At 41.9% G+C, this 27,483-nt stretch overlaps 1 protein-coding gene across 2 annotated transcripts in view; it reads left to right on the plus strand.

Moving 5' to 3' along the window:
* The first annotated feature begins 13,190 nt into the window (after positions 1 to 13,190).
* The window catches only part of GRM1 (glutamate metabotropic receptor 1), a 616,944-nt gene continuing 602,651 nt past the window's right edge, over positions 13,191 to 27,483 (plus strand). For both annotated transcript variants that reach the window (XM_068231980.1, XM_068231982.1), the window contains exons 1-2: positions 13,191 to 13,217; positions 14,464 to 15,303. In XM_068231980.1, coding sequence (XP_068088081.1) covers positions 14,613 to 15,303 — 691 coding nt within the window. In that variant the 5' untranslated portion in view covers positions 13,191 to 13,217; positions 14,464 to 14,612. The remainder of the gene's footprint in view (positions 13,218 to 14,463; positions 15,304 to 27,483) is intronic.

Raw genomic sequence — 27,483 nt, forward strand, 5'->3', positions numbered from 1 at the left:
TACTACACATTAATTAGAAACTTACAAATGACTTACCTTCCTTCAATCTTCCTTTGATTGACAGACCTCCTCACTGAAGATTTGCCCTATCAAGAGGACTTGTCATTTTCAATCTAGAAAGGTGCTCTTACATATGCCACATATGCCACAGGAACATGATTTGCCATTATATATTTCAGCTACAGTGGCGTATCTACCAGGTGGCATGCATACACGTGCCTCGTGTGCCTACTTCTCCACACAACTATGGGGTACAGACTGTCCATACTGCCAATGGGTAGGATGGAGGCACCCAATGTGTGTCCTGCTTTAGTGTTTTTAACTATTAATAAAAAATAAAAAGAGAGGTAATCCCTTACCTCTCCAGAAGATATAGAAAATTATAGAAATATTATCTTCCAGAAGAAAACAGGAGAACAAGTGAATTTAATAAGTGTCATTGTGCATTCTTAGTCTTGGAACAGTACCTCTATAAGTAATGACTTCATGAAATGGTGCAGAACGAATTTTGACCAGAGCTGAGATCGTCACCTTCACCAGCACCCAATTAAAAGCGACTCACTGAGTTTGTTGGACTACAATCTGCAATGATCAGCGCATGCTCACCTAACAATCGTACACTGCTTAAAGAGGAACTCCAGTGAAAATAATGTAATAAAAAAGGTGCTTCATTTTTACAATAATTATGTATAAATCTGGTACTGACAGCACTCCTGTGATATAAGCAGTTGATGTGCCAGGTCACTGAGTCTCGCAGCATTCGAGGCCCAAACTTGATCCAAAGGAATTGAGGACCGGCACCATCAGGTAAGTATTAAGCTCTTTATTGTAGACAGATGAACAGATGCATTAAAGCATATCAGCGACGTTTCGGAAGACAATCCCTCCTTTATCAAGCTCTGTCCATGTCTAAATGAATATATTCAACATTTCACATCACATTTATATATGGAATGCACCAATCATGGTGTTGCAGCCAATTTTGGTGACCAATCCCCATCTGTCCCGCAAAGCGGACTTGATAGGGGACTGCTACTTAATATGCACACTCTATGGCAGCCAATGAAAACCTGACGTACACGGGTCACGTGTGGGGGCAGTGCGACATGACATCTGCGGCGCACAGACACTCCCCGCAAGACGCTGACCAGTGGAAAGAGGAAGATGGAAAAACGTCATCACGCTCACGCCCCCTATAGTAGCGGACCTGATGGGAAACCTCTACCACCAGAATGGAGCGAAACCACGCCCCGATGTGACGTCTCTCGCCAGGCTCCTTGCGGCGAGATGTAAACAAACCGCCCACGTGTCTGGATGGAGCGCTGTGCGCCGCCCACGCCCGCCGCAGTGTTCCACATCACCAGGAATAGATCCTACAGATACAAATCAAGACTATTAAAGAAATTTAGCACAAAACCATTAATACGCAAGCAGAAGTGGACACAACAAGCTCATATAGCCACCTAAAACAAAAGTCTGTATCGCAAGAGCAACACCAGATCAGCATCAAGGGCTCAAATTCAAGTTATATAAAAGGTAACATATCATAGTCCTTATTCATGCCACGCGGCTCTAGGGTGTCCAATTTGCGGATCCAGATCGCTTCTTTATAAAGTACACGTTTAACTCTATCTCCTCCCCGTCTATACGACTCACGTTGCATACTGACAGCCGGGAGGTTAGCTATCTGGACGCAATGGTGCGAGTGTCTGAGGGTAGGTTAAGCACAGACTTATATATTAAACCTACGGACACCAATTCCACATTGCGTTTTGATAGCTTCCACCCACCTGCCACAAAGTTGTCTATACCTATTAGTCAATTTCAGCAAATACAGAGAATAGTGGAAGATAGTTCTATGAGAGAGGTTAGACTTGATGAGTTAGAAAATAAGTTTATCCAGAGGGGATATCCCCGGCAGGTCCTGGGCAGGGCAAGGTGCCAATTACAGAGAGACAGGTCAGATAGGACTAGCCGCAGGAGGGGACACAACAAGCGCATACCCTTTGTTAGCCAATATAATGTTTATAGCGAGAGGATAGCTAATATTATACACATACTGGTCTATGCTTAGAGACAATTTTGTAGACATTGAGGAATTTCAGAGTTACCCATTGATGTCATATAAACGAGCTCCATCATTGAAGGATAGATTAGTACATGCAGATCTTGGCACTAATAGAGGAAAGAAAATTGTTTCTAGAAGATCTAATGGCACATACCCGTGCCTCAATTGTGTACATTGCAGTAGCATTATTAAGGGGTCCGACATCTGCCATCCACATAAAGGTACTAAATTTAGGATCAATGGACAATTTGATTGTAACTCAAAATATTTAGTGTATGCACTAAAGTACCCTTGCGGTCTCCTATACATAGGACAGACTACACAGCCTATGAAAGTTAGATTGTCTGCTCACAAGAGCATCATCACAAATAATGTCAAGGAACTTGCAGTTCCCTGTCATTTCATGCTGGCACGTCACTCTGTGAGCCAGTTGCGATTCCAGATCTTGGAACAAATACCCCCCCTTAGACGGGGAGGAGATAGAGTTAAATGTTTACTTTATAAAGAAGCGATCTGGATCCGCAAATTGGACACCCTAGAACCGCGTGGCATGAATAGGGACTATGATATGTTACCTTTTATATAACTTGAATTTGAGCCCTTGATGCTGATCTGGTGTTGCTCTTGCGATACAGACTTTAGTTTTAGGTGGCTATATGAGCTTGTTGTGTCCACTTCTGCTTGCGTATTAATGGTTTTGTGCTAAATTTCTTTAATAGTCTTGATTTGTATCTGTAGGATCTATTCCTGGTGATGTGGAACACTGCGGCGGGCGTGGGCGGCGCACAGCGCTCCATCCAGACACGTGGGCGGTTTGTTTACATCTCGCCGCACGGAGCCTGGCGAGAGACGTCACATCGGGGCGTGGTTTTGCTCCGTTCTGGTGGTAGAGGTTTCCCATCAGGTTCGCTCCTATAGGGGGCGTGAGCCTGATGATGTTTTTCCATCTTCCTCTTTCCACTGGTCGGCGTCTTGCGGGGAGTGTCTGTGCGCCGCTGATGTCATGTCGCACTGCCCCCACACGTGACCCGAGTACGGCAGGTTTTCATTGGCTGCCATAGAGTGTGCATATTAAGTAGCAGTCCCCTATCAAGTCCGCTTTGCGGGACGGATGGGGATTGGTCGCCAAAATTGGCTGCAACACCATGATTGGTCCATTCCATATATAAATGTGATGTGAAATGTTGAATATATTCATTTAGACACGGACAGAGCTTGATAAAGGAGGGATTGTCTTCCGAAACGTCGCTGATATGCTTTAATGCATCTGTTCATCTGTCTACAATAAAGAGCTTGATACTTACAATAATTATGTATAAATGATTTACTCAGTGTTTGCTCATTGTAAAATCTTTAGTCTCCCCGATTTACATTCTGACATTTATTACATGGTGACATTTTTACTGTGGGCAGGTTATGTAGCTGCTGCTAGCTGTTTTGGCTGTTGGAGACAGCTGTAAACAGCTATTTCCTGTCTGTGAACCTTGTTACATTGTGGCAAACTGACAAAAGTACCACGGTCCTCAGAGCTTCTTGTGGGAGGGGTTTCACCACAATATCAGTCATACAGCGCACCCCGATGGTCTGTTTGTGAAAAGCAATAGATTTCTCATGTAAAAGGGGGTATCAGCTGCTGATTGGGATAAAGTTCAATTCTTGGTTGGAGTTTCTCTTTAAGGTGCTACCACCATATATAAACTACCATTTTAAACTGAATCTAATGGTATCCTTAAAGAAAAATGAAAAATCCTCATCGCGCAACTCCATTAACACCAGTTAAAATTTTATTCACAATTGCACTTACAGTATTGCAGTGAGTATAGAGTTATCATCCATGTGCTCTCTCCGCTCGATCTCCCAGACTGACCGATCATTCAGAGTCCCACTGGTTCCCCTCGTGTTACCTGTCCTCCTGTGTGCTTCCTGTCTCTCCTCCACTGCCCAATTCACAAAACTGATTTCTATATAATACACATGATTGATCCTTTCAGAAATATATTAAAATATAACTTTTATTAATTTTATATAAAACCACTTATCATCATTTTGTTGCTGTTTTATTTTCAATTTTTTCCTCCACTGCCTGCAGTTCCTCCCTGTAATTGTGTAATTGGGGAAGCTGGCATCTGACTCCACAGATTTGTTACGATCTACAGCTTTCAGTAGCTGGGACCGTTGCAGACATCATAAAGACATCATAATTTGTACAGGTTAACGTTACTGTATATGTTGGTGAGATTGGTGAAGCCAGACTAGTTTATATTGAAGTAATAATCAGCAATCAGCAGGTGTCATTTTATATATAATGTGAATAAGCTGGCGCTCTGTAAGCATTTCTAATATGTGGTCATTGACTCAACAAAATTATTATTATTATTTATATAGCACCATCATCCTCTGCAGCGCTGTACAGAATATATTGTCTTGTAATTTAACTGTCTCTCAGAGGGGCTCACAATCTAATCCCTACCATAGTCATATGTCAATGTATATATTGTGTATACTGTAGTATGTATTGTAGTCTTGGGCCAATTTAGGGGGAAGCCAACTAACTTATCTGTATGTTTTTGTTGTGATGTGGGAAGAAACTGCAGCGACTGGAGAAAAACCATGCAGACTCAGGGAGAACATACAAACTCCGTGCAGATAGAGCCCTGGCTGGGATTTTAACCAGGGACCCAGCGCTGCAAGGCGAGAGTGCTAACCATTACGCCACCATGTGGCCCATATAATAGTTTTAGATCTGAGCGCAGTGTGACAGTTGGCAACTGCATGCATTACTCCATGAAATTAGCTTTACAGCCAAAGTATTAGCAATTTCTCAAAAACATCAGAAATGGCCTCTGAAGAACATGCCTGAGATGTGATAAAGGCGCAGTCTGGTGCAATAAAGCTACAGCTCTTCATCAGTGATGCTTGCACCATTCAGCTGGAGTGATAGTGATGTCACTAAAATAAAGTAATATACAGTCACTCTTTTTAAAGTCCTCTGCTATTTTACAAAGCAACATTTTGAAATTCAATGTAAAAGTATTGTTTTTTTAAATCCACCCCCATGTTTACCACCTTTTTCACCGACTTTGCTACATTCAAAACAAGGTTTTATGTGTGTTAGATTTTAGAAACAACTTTACAAAACAGAGTTTTGCTTAAAATATATTTAAATTAAATATACTCCACTTTAGACAAGGTGTTCAGAACAGGGCTTGTTACATTAATGTTTCAGTAATAAGAAAGTCCTGTGCTCAAATGCAAATACATTCTGCGAGCTTATTTTCTCTGAACTGACCAGGCAATAATCGTGAGGGAAACAGGTTATTAATGCTCTTTACTGTGACATAACATCTGATACAGAATACAACTTTGCTTCATTGTGGTGAAATGATGTTGAAGAAAGAGGGCACTAGAGTACAGACTAAAATACTATATCTGCATCTTATTGTGTCAGTGCAGTAGCTTCTCGGTTCATACAGGAACAATTTGATCAGGGGAAGGAGTATCCTATGTGTCTCTCATCCAGGTAAATCTTAACTTTAACCCTTCATGTAAGATAATGGTATCTCTAAAATGCATCATGCCATATATGTACAAGAGGCTTACATTACGTGAATTGTAAGTGAATTGTAAGCACACTCACTGTGGTTGGCTTACAAAATACACGATCGGCCTGTGTATGTATGGCGATCTACGGCTTGCAGTAGCTGGGACCGTTACAGACATTACATTTTGTACAGGTTAATGTTACTGTATATGTGGGGGAGATTGGTGAAGCCAGACTAGTTTATATTGAAGATATAATCTGCACTCCTTCAGGGCGCCCGCTTGCCACTCGTGCATGCGCGTTCCCACACGCCCGCCCCTTCTGGCCCCGTCATCCCTCCGCTCTACACAGTCTCTGCGTCCCTGCCTGCACGGACACACACACACACAGGAAGTCAGGCGCAGGGACGCAGAGACACTTGCATATTATTATAGAGGATGTGAATCGGCTGGCGCACTGTAACCATTTCTAATATGTGGTAATTGACTCAACAAAATGATTATTATTATTTATATAGCACCATCATCTTCCGCAGCGCTGTACAGAATATATTGTAGTGTAATTTAACTGTCTCTGTGTATACTGTAGTATGTATTGTAGTTTTGGGCCAAGACAAACTCCATGCAGATAGAGCCCTGGCTGGGATTGTAACCAGGAACCCAGCGCTGCAAGGCAAGAGTGCTAACCATTATTGTTTGTTTTGAAAATGTGCATGTTATCATTATAAACGTTTGTTTTGAAAATGTGCATGTTATCTATATTGCTTATTGTTTCACTGTGCCATTTACTAATCAGTGGAATTTGTCCTGTATGGAGTGGGCAAAGCAGTGCACTCACAGCAGCAGAAGGAACTGGTGGTTGGCATTGCTTGTGTGTGGGTTGCTAAATCTGTGTGGGTGATTGGTCGCTGTGGGAGAGAGAGTTATAGACGGATCAAGATAAAGAAACAAGTGTAAATCACTCTCAGCATCTGCGGCTATGGACAGAAGGAGAACACTATCCTCCTGCGCTTCCCAGGTATGTTACAAATACATAAAGACAGTGTGATTTGTGCCCAGTAGAGCACTTAGAATCCAATTGCAATTATTGCAAAACTTATACCACGCGCCTTACCTTTTCTTGTTCTGTTTTTGACTACCATTATATGTTGAGTTACCAGACGTACAAGAGCATTTCAGGTCATACCTAACAAGGTACGGGTGCAGTTTATTACCTTATACATTCATATCTTCAACCACTGGAGTATACTTATGAGTTTGAGCCTTTAACCAGGGTCTGAATCCTGGCTCAAGCCAGCACGTGAAACAGTAAGGAGTCTTTGGTGAAGGCTCCCTAATGATCGTGGTTGCCCGTGGAGAGCTCCCAAAATGGCTGCAGTCCTGAAGCGCTTTGAGTCCGCCAGGAGATTCTTGTTTCATGTGCGCGAATCAGACACTACTGATACATTGAAGATCCTCAGGATGCTAGGCAACCCCCCCTCCCAAACAACCATTACACCTTCACCAGGAACTACAAATGACATAAAAACATTTCCCCTACCATAAAAAAAAATAAGCTCTATAGAATTTAAGTCTTTAAAAATTAAACCCCCCTTCAAACCAAATGCACACAATCAAAATCTGCTTACATGACAAATAGCAATCCTATTAATGCTGTTTTATCACTCCTCACTACAATTTGCCACCAAAAATGATTTCAACCTCATACAAGAAATTAAAATCTTCAAAAAACTGGTACCCTACCCCACATCCCCCAAAAACAATTATCTCACACTCCTTCACAACTATAAATCTGCAAATAGACTGTGGGCCAAAGTTATCAAAGCATTACAGACAATTTTTTCTTCTTAAACTGTTCTTACCAGCAGGGGGAAGTGTTCTGCACGTTTGTAAAAGTCTTCCCAATGCTTTCTTGAGTGAAGGGAAACTGAGGCAGTTCTGAGTGTTTTCTTTAGATTAAGGACAGTGCAGAACTGTCCCTGAATAAGAAGTGGCTAATACCACTTCTTAACCCTGCAGAACAGGTTTACACTGACACCTCATTACTTCCTTTTTTGATGTACTGCCATCTCCCACCCTCATTTGTTACTGAGGTGAACTCCCCTTCTCCGTGGTGATGTTTATTTGTTCAAGAGAAGGAGGGGAATTGTGGATGAGTGTGTGGAGAATTGACTGATTAGGGCTTGTTAAAAGACAGAGCAGACATCGGGATTATTTGAGAATGGAAGTTTAGGAGAGTAATTACAGCCTGGGCTGCTCATGTCCCAGATGGATAAACAAACAAGTTATACTGTTGTACTCTGTTCGTCTGAGACACTGTTCTAGCTCCTCCTCACTTAGAACAGTTTAGGAAAGAAACAGCACCATCTAGTGCAGGCATGGGCAAACTTGGCCCTCCAGCTGTTACGGAACTACAAGTCCTACAATGCATTGCATGAGTCTGACAGCTACAGTCATGATCCATAAAGGCAAATGCATTGTGGGACTTGTAGTTCCGTAACAGCTGGAGGGCCAAGTTTGCCCATGCCTGATCTAGTGGCTTTGTAAGCTGCCTGAGACAGTTCTGCACAGAGTTCTACAAACCTACCAGAATTTTGTCTCAGACACTCTTGATAAATCTGGCCCAGTGTATCTAACCATCCCCCATCCCAATTTCAACCTCCCTAGATACTACAGGCCAAAAATTAAACCCTGTTTTTTTTAAAACTGCAATCAACCCTTTCATGGACCTCAATATAAATATTACAGTACTAAAATATAATAATATGAAATTATTATGCAGTTTAGGTTCCCTTTAAACATAAATAGCAATGCCCCTGTACATGTTAGAACCACCACATTTGTTAGGTATGTGCAGTAGAACAGGTGCAACAGGAGAAAATAAAAAAGTTCCAAAAGACCGGGTTTTCCAGAAAATGGCAGTTAAAGTGATTTCAGACAAATAGGATTTTTGCATGCTGGACAACGTGCACAAGGCAGCATAAACAGTGGGACATGGATGCAGGACCTGAGATTGAAATATTACAGTACTAAAATATAATAATATGAAATTATAATGCAGCATGAGAACAAATCCGTAAGAAAATGTTTAAATAGCCCCAGATCCACTTTGCACATATTTTATCAGATTTAATTTCTCTCAAGAAGTTGTCTTTGGTAGACCTCCAGCGGGTCTTAATGTCTTTTGCCGAAAAGCAAAATTAGAGTGCAATACTTTACATGATTATATTATTTAAATTAAATTTTATTTTACAGATTATAATCAATCACACCCACCAAAACACTCCACTCCCACTCACCATAGGAAGTATAAGTAACTGAAAATAAGTTATTGGGATGAGCGAGAACGCCTCTAACGTTATTGCAAAAATTTCCTAGTACTTCCAATCGTTTTGCAGATTTTAGGTAAACCAATTTGCAAATTTTGTTTAAGTCAATGGGCTAAATTTAAAGGGAACCTAAACTGAGAGGGATATGGATGTTTCCTTTTAAACAGTACCAGTTGTCTGGTAGTCCTGCTGATCTCTGGCTGCAGTAGTGGATGAATCACACACCTGAAACAAGCATTTAGCTAATCCAGTCTGACCTCAGTCAGAGAACCTGATCTGCATGCATGTTGAGGGGCTGTGGTTAAAAGTATTAGAGACACGGGGTCAGCAGGAGAGTCGGGAAATTAGTATTATTTTAAAAGGAAAAATCCATATCCTTCTCAGTTTAGGTCCCCTTTAAACATAAATAGCAATGCCCCTGTACATGTTAGAACCACGACATTTGTTAGGTATGTGCAGTAGAACAGGTGCAACAGGAGAAAATAAAAAAGTTCCAAAAGACCTTGTGGTTTTGACAGTTAAAGTGATGTCAGTCAAATAGGATTTTTGCATGCTGGACAATGTGCAGAAGGCAGCATAAACAGTGGGACATGGATGCAGGACCTGAGATTGAAAAAGAGTGGCACTGTGTGAACTCAACCCACTAGCAACAGTCTCTGCTGTCAGAACAGCAGGAGACCACTTTTTGTTAGCTGGCATCATGAACTGGATGACATCTTGGATGAATGCTACCGATAAAAGTGTGTAGAAGTAGTGCAGTAACATTAGGCCCAAGGATGGAGTACCAGAGATGGAGTGTGGGTCCACAATATGAGTAGTGGTGTGTGGCCTCTGGTTAGCTATCGCCAGGAAGACCACATTGGTAGCTGACATCTAGAGCTGGGTGTAGTGGATCATCCATGCCTCCCAAAAGTGTATAATAAAAGTTGGGTGCATGGTGGACTGAAAGGCAGCAGTAATAGGAGGTGACGGGCCCTGAAATGGAGCTAGGACCGCATTGGTAGCAGGCATCTATAGCTGGGGTAGTGCATAATTCATGCCACCCAGAAATGTATAATAAAAGTTGGGTTCATGGGGGACTGAATGACAACAGGAGAAGACACTGCAACAATGACAATTAACGTGATGAAATGTTTGCACTACTGTGTTCCTCAAACTGTGTATAACGGTAATGTACAATGCACTGTAACAATGACAAATTATGCAATTAGATTTTTTTGTGCTACCAACACTGTGTGCCTTAAACAGCGTGCGTTGTAGATGTACAATGTACAGCAACAATTAAATTATAATTGTTCAAATACATTACATTTCAGCTCAACTGTTATAGAATTACTGTATTTTTCAGCACATAAGATGCTCCTAGGTTTAGAGGGCATAAAACAAGGAAAGAGAAAATATACTAAACCTGGTTTGTCCCTGGTCCAGGGCGTAGATGTTCTCCCCAAACTATTGTGTCCCCCTTGTACCTCATGTGTCCCCATGTGTCTTCCTGTGTACCCTATGTGTCCTTCTATGTCTCCTTCTGTCCCCCACGTCCACTCCACTCCTCCATGTTTTCCTCCACTACCACTGAATAAATAAAAGCAGCGGCAGCAAGGTGCACCTAATCCATCAGAGCCCGTGGCGATCAGAGACCTCTCCTCTCTGTTTCCCTAGTGCTGACTTCTGCTGATCATGTCGCCAGCACTAGGGGGGCAGTGAAGGAGAGGAGAGGTCTCTGATCGCCATGGGCTCTGAGGAATTATGTGAGCCGTGCTGCCGCTGCTTTCATTTATACAGGAGTAGTGTGGAGGAGACATAGGGACAATACATATAGGGAATCCCCGACATCACAGCAGGTCGGCGGTTCATAACGACAGGCGTTCTTAAGTCGGGGATGCCCTGTATTTGGCATATAAGATGCAATTACTTTTTCTCTCCACTTTTCTTCCCATTTTGGAGGGAGAAAAATACATCTTATATGTCAAAAAATACAGTAATGTCTGAGGTGCAAGTGGAAATACAATTTTTGGGGGATTCAGGGCAATGGACACTATACAGTAAGTGGTAAAGCTGTATTCAGCTTACCTGTAGAGGAACACAGTGTCTTATTATATTAGTGAGTGCTGAGTAGAACTGAGAGCAGCAGCAGTGACAGTCACGGTAAGCAAATAGAGAAAGCGGCAAACAACAGGCTGAACTGTCTGTGGAGAAGAACTACAAATAACACATGTCTCTGTTTGTGAATGTTCAGAACAGAGCTGCCTGACAGTATTGTATTCAGTTCTCACAGTAACTCATACAGTCTAGTAAAACAAAAGTTTGCCTTCTTAAAACAGAAGGTATTTTCGATAATTCAGATTGGAGTGAGCATATGATGTCTCCCATGATGCATCACTGCTGAATATACAAATTATCCTTTGCTGTCCATGTAAGCTAAACACCCCTCCAGAACCGCTGGAATGCAATGATGTGTCAGCTTGTTAATTGTACAGAGCCACAATAATTCAACATGCATACAGACTGTTTCGGATTGGTTGATCCTCATCAGTGCATGACATGGATTAATGTGCCTCTATGGAGTAGGACTTGTAACACCCAGAACTACAGACTACACAGCAAGCTCATGATGAACCAGAACTCATTGGAGTGTGTAATACCTCCTGCTTTAAGAAGGCAAACTTTAGTGTTCCTTAACATTTTAGTAAGAGGGCTTTTTGGTCCTTTGTAGACCATTACGCACTCCAATGAGTCCTGGTTCACCATGAGCTTGCTGGGTAGTCTGTAATACAGTCTAGTACTAATGCTGACGTACTTGGCTACCTCATGTAACACAGACAAATAGTAACAATGCTCCAAATCTTTACCTGTTCTCTCCACACACACACAAACACACACACCTCTATATCTGCTTGTGGTGGGACCTCTTGTGCTCTACCTCCCCCCGCAGTACATTCTGGGAGCAAGTGGTTAGCTCCTACAAAAGCCCATTCAGTGCTTCCCCACAAAATTTAACACCATTATCACCTCTTGCATTTGCTGGCACTCATTTGGAAAAAATATGACAGCATTTTGAATTACCGGGCCTTTTTCGCAAAAAAATTGCTCTAGTAAGTGAGAAAGGTCCAATTCACCAGTGGAACCAATTTGAAATTCTTGGCCACTTACCTCTGCTAAGTCCTTTCCTCCCAATCCCCCTCATAACAAACATGTTATGCTCTCCTACCTTTCTGCCTCCGAAGCAGGTAATTTGGGCACTAGTGATGCTGCAGAAAAATGGGCGCCCCATAGACTGCAATGTTTATTGGAACTATGCCAGCTGTAATTTAGGTGCCATCGGCTCCTGATAAATATGGAGATTAGGTGGCTGGCTTGAGATAAATTTAGCAGCGAAAGCTGTGCAGACTTTGTAGGAAGTTGCAGTGGGGGTCAGTTAGGGTTAGGCATCGTAGGGGGCCTTGTGTGAGAAAAGGTTAGGGTGAGGCGTAAATATTGTCGAATTTTGCGGTTGGAGGTGGTTAGGGCTAGGCATCCTTAGAGAGACAGCTCATGTGAGGAAAGGAAAAGGGTTAGGCATAAATATCAACACATTTTGTGGAAAGGGGATCGGTTCTTGTATTGTTTTGTTTGTGTCTGTTTAGCAACTGCCAAGTCAAATTCCTTGTGCAAACTTACTTGGCCAAATCAATTGATACATTGATTCTTCTGAATTAGGGTCAGGCATGTGTAGAGAGATGACTCGTGTGAGAACAGGATTAGGTTAGGTGTTAGTAAAACATCAGTAAAAATTACTGAAATTTTACTATCGATATTAGGCATCTCCCCTCCTTCCTCTCCTTCCCTAGGAACTACATGTAACAGCAATGCACTGATCCCCACCCCACCAATCTCACCTTCCAGCATGAAATACAAATTTAGGGATGAAGTGATCCCCTCCCCATCCTCTCTCTCCTTCCAACATGAAATACAAACAACAGAGATAAACTATTCCCCTCCCCACCACCCTCACTCTCCCTCAAGAACTACAAATAACAGAAACAAAGTGCTCCCCTCCCCAGTCCCACCACCCTCCAGCATAAAATACAAATAACAGAAATAAAGTACTGTACAGTGACATAACATCTGATACATAATACAACTTTGCTTTCCTTGTGGTGAAATGGTGTTGAAGAAAGAGGGCACTAGAGTACAGACTAAAATACTATATCTGCATCTTATTGTGTCAGTGCAGTAGCTTCTCTATTCATACAGGAACGATTTGATCAGGGGAAGGAGTATCCTGTGTGTCTCTCATCCAGGTAAGTCTTAACTTTAATCCTTTATGTAAGACAATGGTATCTCTAAAATGCATCATGCCATATATGTACAAGAAGCTCACATTACCTGAATTATAAGCACACTCACAGTGGTTGTTTTACAAAATACATGTTTGTACATTTTGGAAACGTGCATGTTATCAATATTGTTTATTGATTTAATGTGCCATTTGCTATTCAATGGCATTAGTCCTGTGTGGAGTGGGCAAAGCATTGCGCCCACAGCAGCAGAAGGAACTGATGGTTGGAATTGCTTGTGTGTGGGTTGCTAAATCTGTGTGGGTGATTGGTGGCTGGGGGAGAGAGTTATAGACAGATCAAGATAAAGAAACAAGTGTTATGCAAATCACTCTCAGCATCTGCAGCTATGGACAGAGGGAGATCACTATCCTCCTGCGCTGCCGAGGCATGTTACAACTACATAAAGACAGTGTGATGTGTGTGCTGGGGAAAGAATTGCTGTCCGTGGTGCTGAAACCAGCAGGAATCTTAGAATCCAAGTGCAATTATTGCACAGCTTATACCACGCGCCTAATTTTTTCTTATTCTGCTATTGACTACCATTATATGTTGAGTTACCAGACGTACAAGAGCATTTCAGCTAATACCTAACAAGGTACGGGTGCAGTTTATTACCTTATACACTTATAGCCTGGTTGCTTTAGTAACCAGTAGAGCATTTTGCTTGTATTTTAAAATGTCAAAATGTTGTATGACCTCAGCTCCAGCTGCAGTCATTTAATAATATCTGTATTAGAATACATTAATTTACTTATGGCAATTTGAAAAAAAAAAGCTGCAGCATTCATGTGGTATATCGGAAGGAGTTCTAAATCTAAGTGTATTTAACTTAATGAAAGTTTCTTTTTATGACAGAAGCTATTTATTTATTAGCTGTTCGGCATGCACTATGTCCGACCTTGCCAAAAGGACAAGATAAACAAGTTGCATTTTTTATCATAAATTGGGTAGGGTGATGCAGGGCTATTCTCTACCCTCATATTCCCCTAGAGCAGAGACATGACAGCCTCTCCTGATGGAAACTAAAGCTGACATGCAATAAGATACGATTTACCACCCACCAGCCATGTGCAAATGGGATCCTTACACATCAGGACTGTGTTTATACATATATATCCAATAAGCAATGTATTAATAACATGTAAAGAACATCAGCTCAGGGTAAGTTAAAGATAACTAACAACCATTTAACCTTCTTTACTTATAGGAAACAGTCTTTAGTGTGCGTTGCAATACGCTCGAACTACTCATTTTAAGGCTGCAGGGGCGGAACCTGGAGACTCTGGACTATAACTGAGGAGATCACCATTAGTACTGCCACTGTTTCAGAAACTCAGTTGCTTTTGGTGGATCCCAATGGCGCCCTTGTGTAAATTTGTGGATTTCTTGGTGGGTTTGGTGATATTGGGTGTCCCTTGCAGAAGATGGACTTTGTTTGTTGCAGCTTCTTCCCCACGATCAGTGGCTCGGATGGATGGGGATATTATCATAGGAGCCCTGTTTTCTGTGCATCACCAGCCACCAGCTGAAAATGTGCCAGAAAGAAAATGTGGAGAAATCAGAGAGCAGTACGGGATCCAGAGAGTGGAGGCTATGTTTTATACTTTGGATCGGATCAATATGAATCAGACCTTGCTACCTAACATCACCCTGGGCACAGAAATCAGAGACTCGTGCTGGCATTCGTCTGTTGCCCTGGAGCAGAGTATTGAATTCATAAGAGATTCTCTCATTTCAATGAGAGATGACAAAGATGGAATAACTAAGTGTTTGGATGCCACTCCAACCCCCCAGGGCAGGTTAAAGAAGCCCATTGCTGGTGTCATTGGGCCGGGGTCTAGTTCAGTGGCCATTCAGGTCCAGAACCTACTTCAGCTCTTTGATATTCCACAAATTGCTTACTCTGCAACAAGCATCGACCTTAGTGATAAAACACTATACAAATATTTTCTGAGGGTCGTTCCTTCTGATATTCTCCAGGCCAGGGCTATGCTGGACATTGTGAAAAAGTATAACTGGACTTATGTGTCTGCTGTCCATACAGATGGTAAGATAATACTCTTTTTTTTAACCCTGGTATAGCCCCTAGATCACCTCATTCCAACCCACCACAAATAATAATGCATTGGTTGTTTATTATTACTTTAAACTGATTAACAAAAAGACAGTCAGCCTATATTCAAGACTGTTATAGGTAAAATACTATACTGTTATTTACAGTACGTATACATTGCAAATGAACATCATCTGCTGCAACTAGTAACAACTCTACTTCTAACAGTGAGTACAGTAAAAACAAATCTGAAGCGAAAATAAACGTATGAGATAATGAATTGTATGGGTAGTACAGATAATTAATAGAACATAAGTGGCCAAGAAAAGAATCTCATGTTGTTTTCCAGTACAGGAAGAGTTAAACAAACTTCAGTTGTTATCTATTCTTATCTATTGTTATCTATGCAAAAGAGCTACTCTGAGTTAGCTGGTTGAACGCAGTCCTGTTTTCTGAAGAGCTTAAACAGCCAATAAACAGTGAGAGACAGCTTGAGATAAGGTTTTACTGCAGGAAAGTTCAAAGGGTCATTACTTCTGCCTTGTTTTACAGCTTAAAATACAGTGTGTGGATTCTAAACTGCAACTTTGATAGTCTGATGCAATGTTATAAATGAAGCTATATAACTAAAATAAAAATATGAGTGTCTTTTCTTTGCTACTAATGTTCTATTTATTATCCACACAACACATACAATTCATTATCTCACGAGTTTATTTTGACTTCAGGTTTGCTTTAAGTTTGGTTGTATGTTAGTTGTAGTTGAGTTGATCTGGATGAAAACGATAGTGCTGGACCATTCAAGATTAATATTCTTCTGAAGTAAGAGAGGAACACAGAGGGCTACTGATCTCTCTCTTAAAGGATACCCGAGGTGACATGTGACATGATGATAGACATGGTTATGTACAGTGCCTAGTACACAAATAACTGCTGTGTCTGGCATGTGGCATAAGAGCCTTACCGAATCACATTGCACCACACTATTGCCTGTATTTTGTTTCCTGTGGCAGACGGCGACAATAGGGAGATTTGTGTAACCCCGCCCCCTGTCACTGACGTGCTACCTGTTAGACAGGAAGCACATCAATTTGCGCCTCATCGCTACTGCGACAATCTAAAAAGGTTGTTTGTGTAGCTACTGACTCCCACCCTGCGCACTCGGTACTGTTTGCACAGCTCACCAACGTGCTGCAGCTTCTGCATCAGATGGACCACTTCCATCACATTGTGTTGCCACGCAGGTACTGTGGCCTGTCTCATAGTGACTAATGGCCACTGCGATGAGCTGCAGCAGGGAAGAGTACGGCGACGTGTAAATACAAGTTAGTATTTAGGAATCTTGTTCTATTCTATGTTGTTCTGATATTTAAAACTGCAAATGGAAATTGAATTGATTTTTCTTTCTTTCAAATTTTGTTATCACACTCACAGCCCTACATATAAAGACTTTCCTTATATCTAGAAGATTGTTGCTCCATGTATTTCTCAGGCTAAATTATTCAAATCAGCTTTGCTAAGAGAAGTAAAAATTGCCTCCAGTCTTCCCAGAGGTATATGGCTTTTAATAATGAGGAAGTCTAGACATCCCCAAGCTTCATGTGTTACATTGTAGGAACATGAATAGCAGCATTACGAAGACCATATTTCACGTTTGTCTTCATGCAGAGATGATCCCTTTAGCTGTTAACTAGCTATCTTTGTGACTGTGTTTTGCTGTTTTCACTGTGGACACATGAATATCACATGACAGACTTGAAAGTGGTTTTCATTAATGGCCTATATTTGACAGGATAAGTAAGCTGCAACAACTGAACTTAAAGAGGAACTCCAGTGAAAATAACTTAATGAACAATAATTTTTACAATAATTATGCATAAATGTTTTAGTCAGTGCTTGCCCATTGTAAAATCTTTCCTCTCCCTGAGTTACATTCTGACATTTATCATATGGTGACATTTTTACTGCTGGCAGGTGATGTCAGTGGAAGTAGCTGCTGCTTGCTTTTTTTGGCAGTTGGAAACAGCTATTATTTCCCACAATGCAACAAGGCTCCCACAGTGTCATGTCAGAACCATGGTCCTGACATCACACTGTGGGAGGGGTTTCTCCACAATATCAGCCATACAGAGCTCCCTGATGATCCGTTTGAGTTAAGGGAAAGATTTCTCATGGGAAAGGGGGTAGAAGCTACTGATTGGGATGAAGTTGAATCCTTGGTTACGGTTTCTCTTTACAAGGGTCTACCTTCATCAGCTGAATTCTGTCTAATCTGAAGTACTATGGTTAGCTTGGAATATGAAGGAATGTTTGTAGATTTACTTGACTTTCCATGTATCAAAGTAAAAAAGGACTTGGTAGGATTTTGTCAGCTGATTGTATTTGTATTGCATTAAGTATAGGCATCATGAGGGTGTCCTGCTGCGTATGTATATGTATGCCACTGGTGAGTTGATTGACGGCTCACCCTGCTGCCACTCAAATCCCCGGCGGCATAAAATATTATTTATCTTCTGAGTTGTTGCAACTAGAAGGGAGATGTAATTCAATGGCTTCAATTCACAAAGCTTATCTCCTGTCTTTAATAATTTGTCTAGAGTTATCACCATGGTGATAAGGCATGTAGTATTCAGGAAACATTTTACCTCAGGCAAACCTAAAGTTAACTCTTCTGTGGTTAAGTTAAGGTGAGATCTCTAAAGTTAACTCTTCAATTCTTAAAATAACTCCATAATTATAAAGTTAGACAGGCTGTTAATAAACTGCACATGAAAATAACTACAGAGGAGGTAACTTAAAGGACTTGCGAGGCCAAAATCCGGCCCCCAAATGTAATAAAAGTTATCTACCTGTATGACTTTCTAAGGCACGGAGGACGCCGTCCGCGCCCTCCGTGCCGTTCCGCCGGGTCCCCGCCTCTCAATACGACCCCGAATGGCTCCCGACCCCACGGCCAGGGTCGGGCTCTGCTGCCTGTATAAAGATGGCCGCCGACCCTGGCCGCGGCTGCGCACTCCGCATGGCCGCTACTGCGGCTGCGCAGCACTAGGGCCAACCCCCCGATCCACGCAACAGGCTGTTTCCTGTAGCATGGATCGGGGGGTTGGCCCTAGTGCTGCGCAGCCGCAGTAGCGGCCATGCGGAGTGCGCAGCCGCGGCCAGGGTCGGCGGCCATCTTTATACAGGCAGCAGAGCCCGACCCTGGCCGTGGGGTCGGGAGCCATTCGGGGTCGTATTGAGAGGCGGGGACCCGGCGGAACGGCACGGAGGGCGCGGACGGCGTCCTCCGTGCCTTAGAAAGTCATACAGGTAGATAACTTTTTTTACATTTGGGGGCCGGATTTTGGCCTCGGAAGTCCTTTAAGGACTGAAGATAAGATAATTCTCTCACTGTGAAAACTTACCTCTACACCTTACTAAGGCAAGATTGATATGTGGACTGGAGGTAAGTTTTCTCTTGCCTTATTATCTCCAGCATGATCTAAGTGAATTGAGGCCATTGTCCGGCGATCACCAGTACAACATTACTGTTATGGGGTGCCTAGTTTTTGCACATGTATACATGCTTAGTGTAAGGATTCCTCCTGTGGCGTGTACTGTCCATTGTGGTGGAGCCGCAAACGGACAGTTCTGGCTTGTCAGCCTGCATTCGGTTGTGCATTCGCAATGAGTCACATTGTCATTTGCAATTGCTCTGCAGTTCTGGGCAGCTCAGGATGCTGTCATCATTCCACCAATAGCTTACTACAGCTGAACTGCAGACAGATAGCCCTGGATTTCCTGCATCCATGTTGTTGCATAGGACTGCATGCATTGGGACATATAGCCTTTCAGCTAGCAAATGGTAACCAAGCCAGCTCAGGATTGAATGATTACCATTCAGCCGTGTGGAGATTTGCATGCTTGCATCCATTGGCTGATACCAGCATAAAAGTCTGCCTCCCCTTTTAGACCTGGCCCGTCATAGTTTCAGCTCTGTCTAAGCTGTTACTGGGTCTTTTTATACTGTGAAATATATTCCTTGTCTTGTTACTTTCTAGTTCAGTTACCTTGTGGAGCTACGATTATATATTTCCCACGGGGACATATATACGTACTCCTTCTAGTGCAGAGAATTTGTATTGTTTGTATTGCCTAGTTAGTTCGCTGTATTGCTTCAGTCCAGATCTAGCTAGTCCTTGCTTATGTTATATATTGGTTCATCACCCATATATACATATTCTAGTCAGCGTTTGTTATTTTCCTTGTATTCGTGTTACGGTGATATATCAGTGCCGCTGATATATATACGTACTCAAACTGTTGATATCCTGTGTTTAGCTAGTCAGTTTTTAGCACGTTTCGGTAGGTTGGGCTTAGCATGATCACCCGTGCTTAGCTAGCATAGTCCTGTCCTTGCGAGGGGGCCATTGCTGCGGTTGCCATTAGTTACCTCACTCTTGTCTTTGTAAATGCTTGCTGTCACTGAGGCAGTGACTAGATCAGCAAGCATTCATTCTGTCAGCCTCTGTCCTCCTAGTCCTGTCCTTGCGAGGTAGCCATTGCTGCGGTTGCTATTGGCTACCTCAATCCAGTCTCTCCTGTATCTGTCTGAGTGTTTGCTATAGCTATTGCGTCTTATCAGAAGCCCAGAGCTGCAGTTGCTCTGGGCAGCCTGTGTAGCCTCTTCCATTATCCAGCTCTTAGCCTTGTTGTGCTGGGTGGTCAGAAAGTATGACCCCCCAGCATTACACTCAGTAACACAAAGCCACTTGTGCACAGGGGAAAAAGCCATGCACTAACCACTTTGTGCTACTGTGCATGTGCAGACCCAGTACACAGAAAAGAGTGCAGCCACAAGGAAGACGTGGGACCAGGGCATCAGTGGCGGGGTCTGAATATGTTTAGAGGGTCCTAGCCCTAGAACAGTGGGCACCAGATTGATCTACTAGGGTATTTTTTTTATTTAGCTTCAGGTTCACATTAGCACTGCATGTTTGCTAAGGAAGAAATGTGTGTGTTGAGAGTGTGTGTGTGTGTGTGTTTGGGGGGGGGGGGGGGGGGGGGTCAGGAGGTGTTGGTTGAGTTGCTTTTGGTTAGGGGACAGCTGGTGACAGTGTGACTTGGATGGTAAAAATGTCTAAATCAGAAAGAACTGATTGATACACCTTATGTATACGTATGCCAAGTTATTGATGCAATAAATCATTATCAAATTCTTATCTATGATTGCCTGGAGTAAAAGTTCAAGGTAAACTGCATAATAATGTGCAGGTCCTGCTTGTGCCATCAAAACTCCTCTAACCTGTCGAACATGGAAGGGAAGGGCACGCAACCTTGACAATTGTAGTTTTGAAGAAAATATGACCCAATCGCGCTCAGTGAGATTTTTATGAGATCGGTAGGTAAGGTTCACCTTGTGGCCACATTAGGCGAGAAGATGAGATTTTGATGTATACCTTACAGGTACTTAACTTGATAAGCCCAGGCCCCCACTATAGTCACTATTGTTATGCAAGTGATACCTTGTCAAAGTCATCATGATATTCAGATTGATTTTAGTGGTAGGATCTATGGTGATTAGCTTTTGGGGCAGGCTATGTATGCTGGAATGAAGTGATTGGCTTAATATTTTCCCAGTGGACCACCACCTAGGCACCATTAACCAGCTACATAGCATTTTTTCGTGCCTAATTCCTTTGCTAAGTGAAAAAGGCCTGATTTGCCATTAAATAAAACTCTTAGTGCTATCTGGCACATTCATCATAAAATCTGTTCTGATTGTATTTGCACACCCAATACCACAAAATAAATATATGTAAATACAATCCTATTTTCATTGTGTATATACGTTGTTGATCAAATTTATGATCAAAGACATGTACTTTTACGATTATATATACAATTTGACAATAGCATTGTAATTATGTATTGTTTTAGATTGTCCATTTAGCAAAAAAGATTTACGAGAATCTCTCCATCCAATTGGATGTTTGCGAAAATGTTTGCAAAACTGCTAGCGCTATTTCGCTCATCCCTATTCTTTGTGTATTGGACTTTTCCATCACATCTCACAGATGTTTGATCAGATTGAGATCTTGGGAATTTAAAGAAAATATTAACAACTAGCTGATTACCCGGCGTTGCCCGGGTATGTATTTGGCTGGTGTCGGCTCCACCCACTTTTTCTAACCCTTACACACAATTACTCAATGACCAAGTTTGTGAGCTTTGTAGTCTTTGGTATCAATAATTTGCTTTGAAATGAAAAAATCTGATGGGTTGTTTGTGGCTCCACCCCCTTTTCTGAATTTGAACCCCAGTCACCCAATGACCAACTGTTTGAGGCCTGTGCCATTACCCACTTTTCTGAATATTAATCCCATTCACTGAGTGACCAACTGTGCAAAGTTTAAGAACCCTCCCATTAACAGTGTAAGAATGGCTGCAGTTTACATTGTCCCAGTGAAATTTGTATTTGTCTCCACCCACTGATGACCCGGCATTGCCCGGGTATGTATTTGTCTTGTATTGGTTCCGCCCACTTCTTCTAACCCTAACGCACAAACACTCAATGACCAAGTTTGTGAGCTTTGGTGTCTTTAGCATCAATAATTTGTATATTCCCATAGAAATTAAACAAATCAGATTGGCTGTTTGTGGCTCTGCCCCTCTCCAGCATTTGAACCCCAGTCACCCAATGACCAACTGTAGCAGGTTTGAGGCATCTGCTATTACCAGTATAAAAATGGCAGCAATTTAAATATTCCCCTTGAAAATCAACAGTTGAATTTTGATTGGCTATTATAGGCTCCACCCACTTCCCTGAATATTAATCTCAGTCATCCAATGACCATCTGGGCAAAGTTTGGGAACCCTGCCATTAACAGTGTAAGTCTACATTTTCCCAGTGAAATTTTGTTTTTGCTCCGCCTACTTTTTGTAACCTGGACATACAGTCACTCAATGACCAAGTTTGTGAGCTTTGGGGTCCTTGGCATCAATAATTTGTATTTTCCCAAGAAATGAAACTGTTTGTGGCTCTGTCCCCTTTTCAGAATTTGAACCCCAATGACTAACTGTACCAGGTTTGTGGCTTGTGCCATTAACAGTGCAAGAATGGTAGCAATTTTAATATTCCCCTTGAAAATCAACATGTGATTTTGATTGGCTTTTTAGGCTCCACCCACTTTTCTGAATATTAATCCCAGTCACCCAGTAACCAACTGTGCAAAGTTTGAGAACCCTGCCATTAACAGTGAAGAAGGGCTGCAGTTTAAAATTTCCCAGAAAAATCTGGTTTTGACTCCACCCACTTTTTGTAACCTTGATACACAGTCACTACTCAATGACCAATTTTGTGAGCATTTGGGTTCCTGGCATCAAAGTTGTGTGAATGAAAGCAGTTTATAAAAAAAAAGCAAATCTGATTGGCTGTTTGTGAGCTTTTACCCCACAGTCACTTGTTGACAGACTGTAGCAGGTTTGAGGCCTCTGCCATTAACAGTGTAAGAATGACAGCAGTTTCAATATTCCCCTTGAAAATCAATAGGTCAATTTTGAATTTAAAACACTGCGCCACAGTTCACATAAAAAGAAAAAGTCAATTTGTTCACCAGTCCCCTGGGATCGCTGCAGAATATCCAGAATATGGTAAATGGTTTAAAAGGCTGCTGCGCTCTCCGGACCTAAAAATAAAATTAGACTCCACATAGGGTAATAACGTTCAAAATATTCAAAAAGTTCCACTGGCAATGACACAATTTTTTAACTTCAGTAGAAACCGGTGCATAGACAGAACCTCTGTGCCTGTAATCTCACTTAGTGATCACTCAGTGCAAATCCCCAAGGAAATGTATGCCTAAAGGCTCACCAGATGCTGCCCACCTCCGCTTGCAGGTGGAGACAACGCTTAGATTAGATGTCAATCAATAGCCTAGAATCAGTGTTGTAAATCTTCTTTTAATCCAATCAAGTAATCTCAATAAAAAAATATAAAAAGATACATAGCGTAATCCTGTACAGTTTGCCTCTGGTCGCATATAAACATTGCACTTACGCGTCCCAGAGTTTTTTCAGCATGTAAGATCCTTGCCGCTGCCCATCCGCTGGGTCTACACAGTGAAAGGAGGACTTCCGCGGTGTTCCGCTCCTGGTCTCTCCCTCAGCCGCAGGGTCTCTCTCTCGTCCGCGCTTGTTGCTCCCGACCGGCCGGTCCGTTCGCTTCCTGGTACGCGTAACGACGTCAGACGTTAGCTCCGCCCTACGCGCGTTTCGTCCTCACGCCAGACTCATCAGGGGCTACGCCTCCTGACGTCTGACGCCATATTAACATAGTGTCTGCTGGCTGTTGATTGGTAGAAGAGCTCCATTTGCGCAGGATGGGCAGCGTTCACAAATTAAATAAAACTCGCAACATTCAGTGAATCTAAAATAACAGTAATTCATTCCATGCAAAATAGTTATATGTTGAAAATGTATCCCTGATGTTGAACCACTGAATCCCGCCATCTAGTGGTGTTAAAACTAACAGCTAAGCTATATGTATAAACTTCCTGAAAATATAAATGGACACCCTCCTGTGGCTAAGATAGGACATTACATGCCCAATAAACCTTTCTAATTGTGATTAACAATTTGGTGTACAAGTGTCTATCCCTCACCCCACTTATGGTGTTCATGCCGGGGCATTTAATTCGGCCTTATTTAATTTAATAAAGAGATTTTCTCTTGGTAAATCAAAGCTGATGTTAAAATAGAATAAACATGGTCGGAAATTTGTTTAAAATTAATTAATTAAAATTATAGACTAAACATATAATATCTGTATTACTAATGGGGCCTCCATCAGATTATCTAACCAGAGTCAGCCTGATTTGGTCACCTCAAATCCTCATTTACCCAAGTAGTTTATTAGACCCTAGTCATTGGATATATGACAGTTTAGGTCAAACTCTATGTTCAATCCGTCTGGAGTCATAGTTTTGAGATTAAAAATCCATTTTCCTTCTGCTTTAGAAATTTCCTTTGTTAGATTTGACCCTCTCCATTTCTTCATGTATTTTTCAAGGGCCATAAACTTCATCCCAGCCGGATCCTTATTATGATACATTCTGAAGTGGTTTGAGACACTGTGGCTAACCAAACCCTTCTTAATATTATTAACGTGTTCTCTAATACGTTTAAAAAGTTCTCTAGTGGTTCGCCCTATGTATTCTAACCCACATGGGCACCATAATATATAGACAACCCCTTTTGTCTTGCACGTAATGCATTGTTTTATCTTGAAGATTCTTCCCGTGTTCCTTGATAGAATCTGATTGTCACGTACTCCATTCGCTTCCCTACACCCCAGACATCCTCTACATGGAAAAAAACCAACTTGTCCCAATAGATTGCTTTCTGATGTTCTCATAGGCTCCACACAACTAGACACCAGAGTGGATTTTAATGTTGGGGCCTTTCTATAGATAAATTGTGGTTTGTCTGGTAGAACTTTCTTTAGTATTCCGTCTGCTTTAACGATGTTCCAGTTCTTTTTAATCAATCTCTCCAGATCTCTGTGTTGCTGATTGAAATCAAAGATGATGGAATATTCTTTATTAACTTTGTTCCTTCTGGAATTATCAGCCAGTAAATTTTGTCTGGATAGCTGTCCCACCTGTAGTCGTTCTGTTCGCAGTGTCTGCTCATCGTATCCCTTCTCAAGGAATCTGTTAAGAAGTGTTTCACTTTGTGTCAGATAATCTTCCATATGGTAACAATTACGTCTTATTCTTACGAACTGGCCCCTGGGAATATTCCTTAACCAGTTGTTATGTTGACAGCTCTCCATCGGGATATAGCCATTGCGATCTGTACTCTTAAAGTAGGTCTTAGTAGTAAGTATGTTCAGCTCCTTCCTGATCTGTAGATCCAGGAAATTCACTTGTTCCTTGCTGATAGTGAATGTTAGATTTATTTCTGGCCAGATTTGATTCAAATCACAGCAGAACTGATCCAGTGCCATTTCTGAACCTCTCCATACGAAAAAGAGGTCGTCTATGAACCTTGACCATGATACTATCTTCTCGTATTCTGCGAGTTCACGTACCTCTCTCTCCCACTCCCCCATGTATAAATTCGCCACACTAGGAGCGAATTTCGCGCCCATTGCGCATCCTGTCTGTTGTAGATAGTGTGATCCTTCATACCAGAAGTAATTATACTTAAGAGAAAAGTTCAATAGTGCTACTATGAAATCAACCTGGGCTGTTTTCAAAGATCCATCTGTATTGAGAGTCTCCCTAATAATTTTTAAACTTTTCTCGTGGGGGATGACTGTGTACAGCGAGGCCACATCCCCGGTGACTAAAAGGTCCCCCTCCTGCACTTCCAATCTCTCCAATCGCTGCAGCATGTGTTTGGTATCTTTAAGTAAGTTAGGCACTTCTGTTACTCTGGGTTGCAGAAACACATCTATATATTCCCCTATTCTCTGTGTGAGGGATCCCACCCCACTGACTATGGGTCGTCCTGGGGGGTTTTGCAAGTCCTTATGTATCTTAGGGATACAATAAATGACCGGAATCCTTGGAGTATTTGGTAAAAGATACTTAAACTCATCTGTCGTGATGATACCCTCCTTTTCACCTTTGAGTAGTATCTGTTTCAAGATCTCTTTATATTTCATAGTTGGATCTCCCCTTAGTTTCTTGTATGTTGAAGGGTCTTGTACAATCCGTGTCATCTCAGCGGAATATTGTTCCTTGCTCATAATGACTAATCCCCCCCCTTTGTCTGCTGGTTTCAATATGAGATTTTTATTATCAACCAAACTCTTGATCTGTTCCTTCATTTGTGCATGTCCCTGTATTCTCCTGCAATGCAGTTTGTCTAGATCATTAAGGATGGTCCTCTTGAAAGTGTCAACTGTGTTCTCTTTACTGGTGTCTTGCGGATTAAAAAGTGACCGATTCCTAAGCTGAGTATGTACATATTGGGTTGGGGGGTTAACTCTACTTGTGGGGCCTTCTTTTTGTTGGTCTTTTGCTTCCTCTGGCCCAGCCCTCCTCCTCTTTTTCTTGTAGATAGTCCCACTCTTCCCATTGATCTATCCCTAAAAAATGGGCCAGAGGAAGCAAAAGACCAACAGAAGAGGCAGTAGAGGAGGAACTCGGAAACAAAAGAAGACGCTAACTAGTAGTAAAGGAACAGGAATATTTAATATCAGTGGAATACCTTTGACAGATGCACAAGTTAGGCTACTAGATAAGGGTTTGAACTTTGCCCCTCCTAAACCAATTAATAAGTTTGGAGCATTTCTAGACATTCAAAGATATACTAGGAAATTGAATATTAAAAAATACTTTTTAGGAAAAGAAGGCCCCACAAGTAGAGTTAACCCCCCAACCCAATATGTACATACTCAGCTTAGGAATCGGTCACTTTTTAATCCGCAAGACACCAGTAAAGAGAACACAGTTGACACTTTCAAGAGGACCATCCTTAATGATCTAGACAAACTGCATTGCAGGAGAATACAGGGACATGCACAAATGAAGGAACAGATCAAGAGTTTGGTTGATAATAAAAATCTCATATTGAAACCAGCAGACAAAGGGGGGGGATTAGTCATTATGAGCAAGGAACAATATTCCGCTGAGATGACACGGATTGTACAAGACCCTTCAACATACAAGAAACTAAGGGGAGATCCAACTATGAAATATAAAGAGATCTTGAAACAGATACTACTCAAAGGTGAAAAGGAGGGTATCATCACGACAGATGAGTTTAAGTATCTTTTACCAAATACTCCAAGGATTCCGGTCATTTATTGTATCCCTAAGATACATAAGGACTTGCAAAACCCCCCAGGACGACCCATAGTCAGTGGGGTGGGATCCCTCACACAGAGAATAGGGGAATATACAGATGTGTTTCTGCAACCCAGAGTAACAGAAGTGCCTAACTTACTTAAAGATACCAAACACATGCTGCAGCGATTGGAGAGATTGGAAGTGCAGGAGGGGGACCTTTTAGTCACCGGGGATGTGGCCTCGCTGTACACAGTCATCCCCCACGAGAAAAGTTTAAAAATTATTAGGGAGACTCTCAATACAGATGGATCTTTGAAAACAGCCCAGGTTGATTTCATAGTAGCACTATTGAACTTTTCTCTTAAGTATAATTACTTCTGGTATGAAGGATCAC

The sequence above is a fragment of the Hyperolius riggenbachi genome, chromosome 4 (genome assembly GCF_040937935.1).
Source record: "Hyperolius riggenbachi isolate aHypRig1 chromosome 4, aHypRig1.pri, whole genome shotgun sequence".
NCBI classification, from domain to species: domain Eukaryota; kingdom Metazoa; phylum Chordata; class Amphibia; order Anura; family Hyperoliidae; genus Hyperolius; species Hyperolius riggenbachi.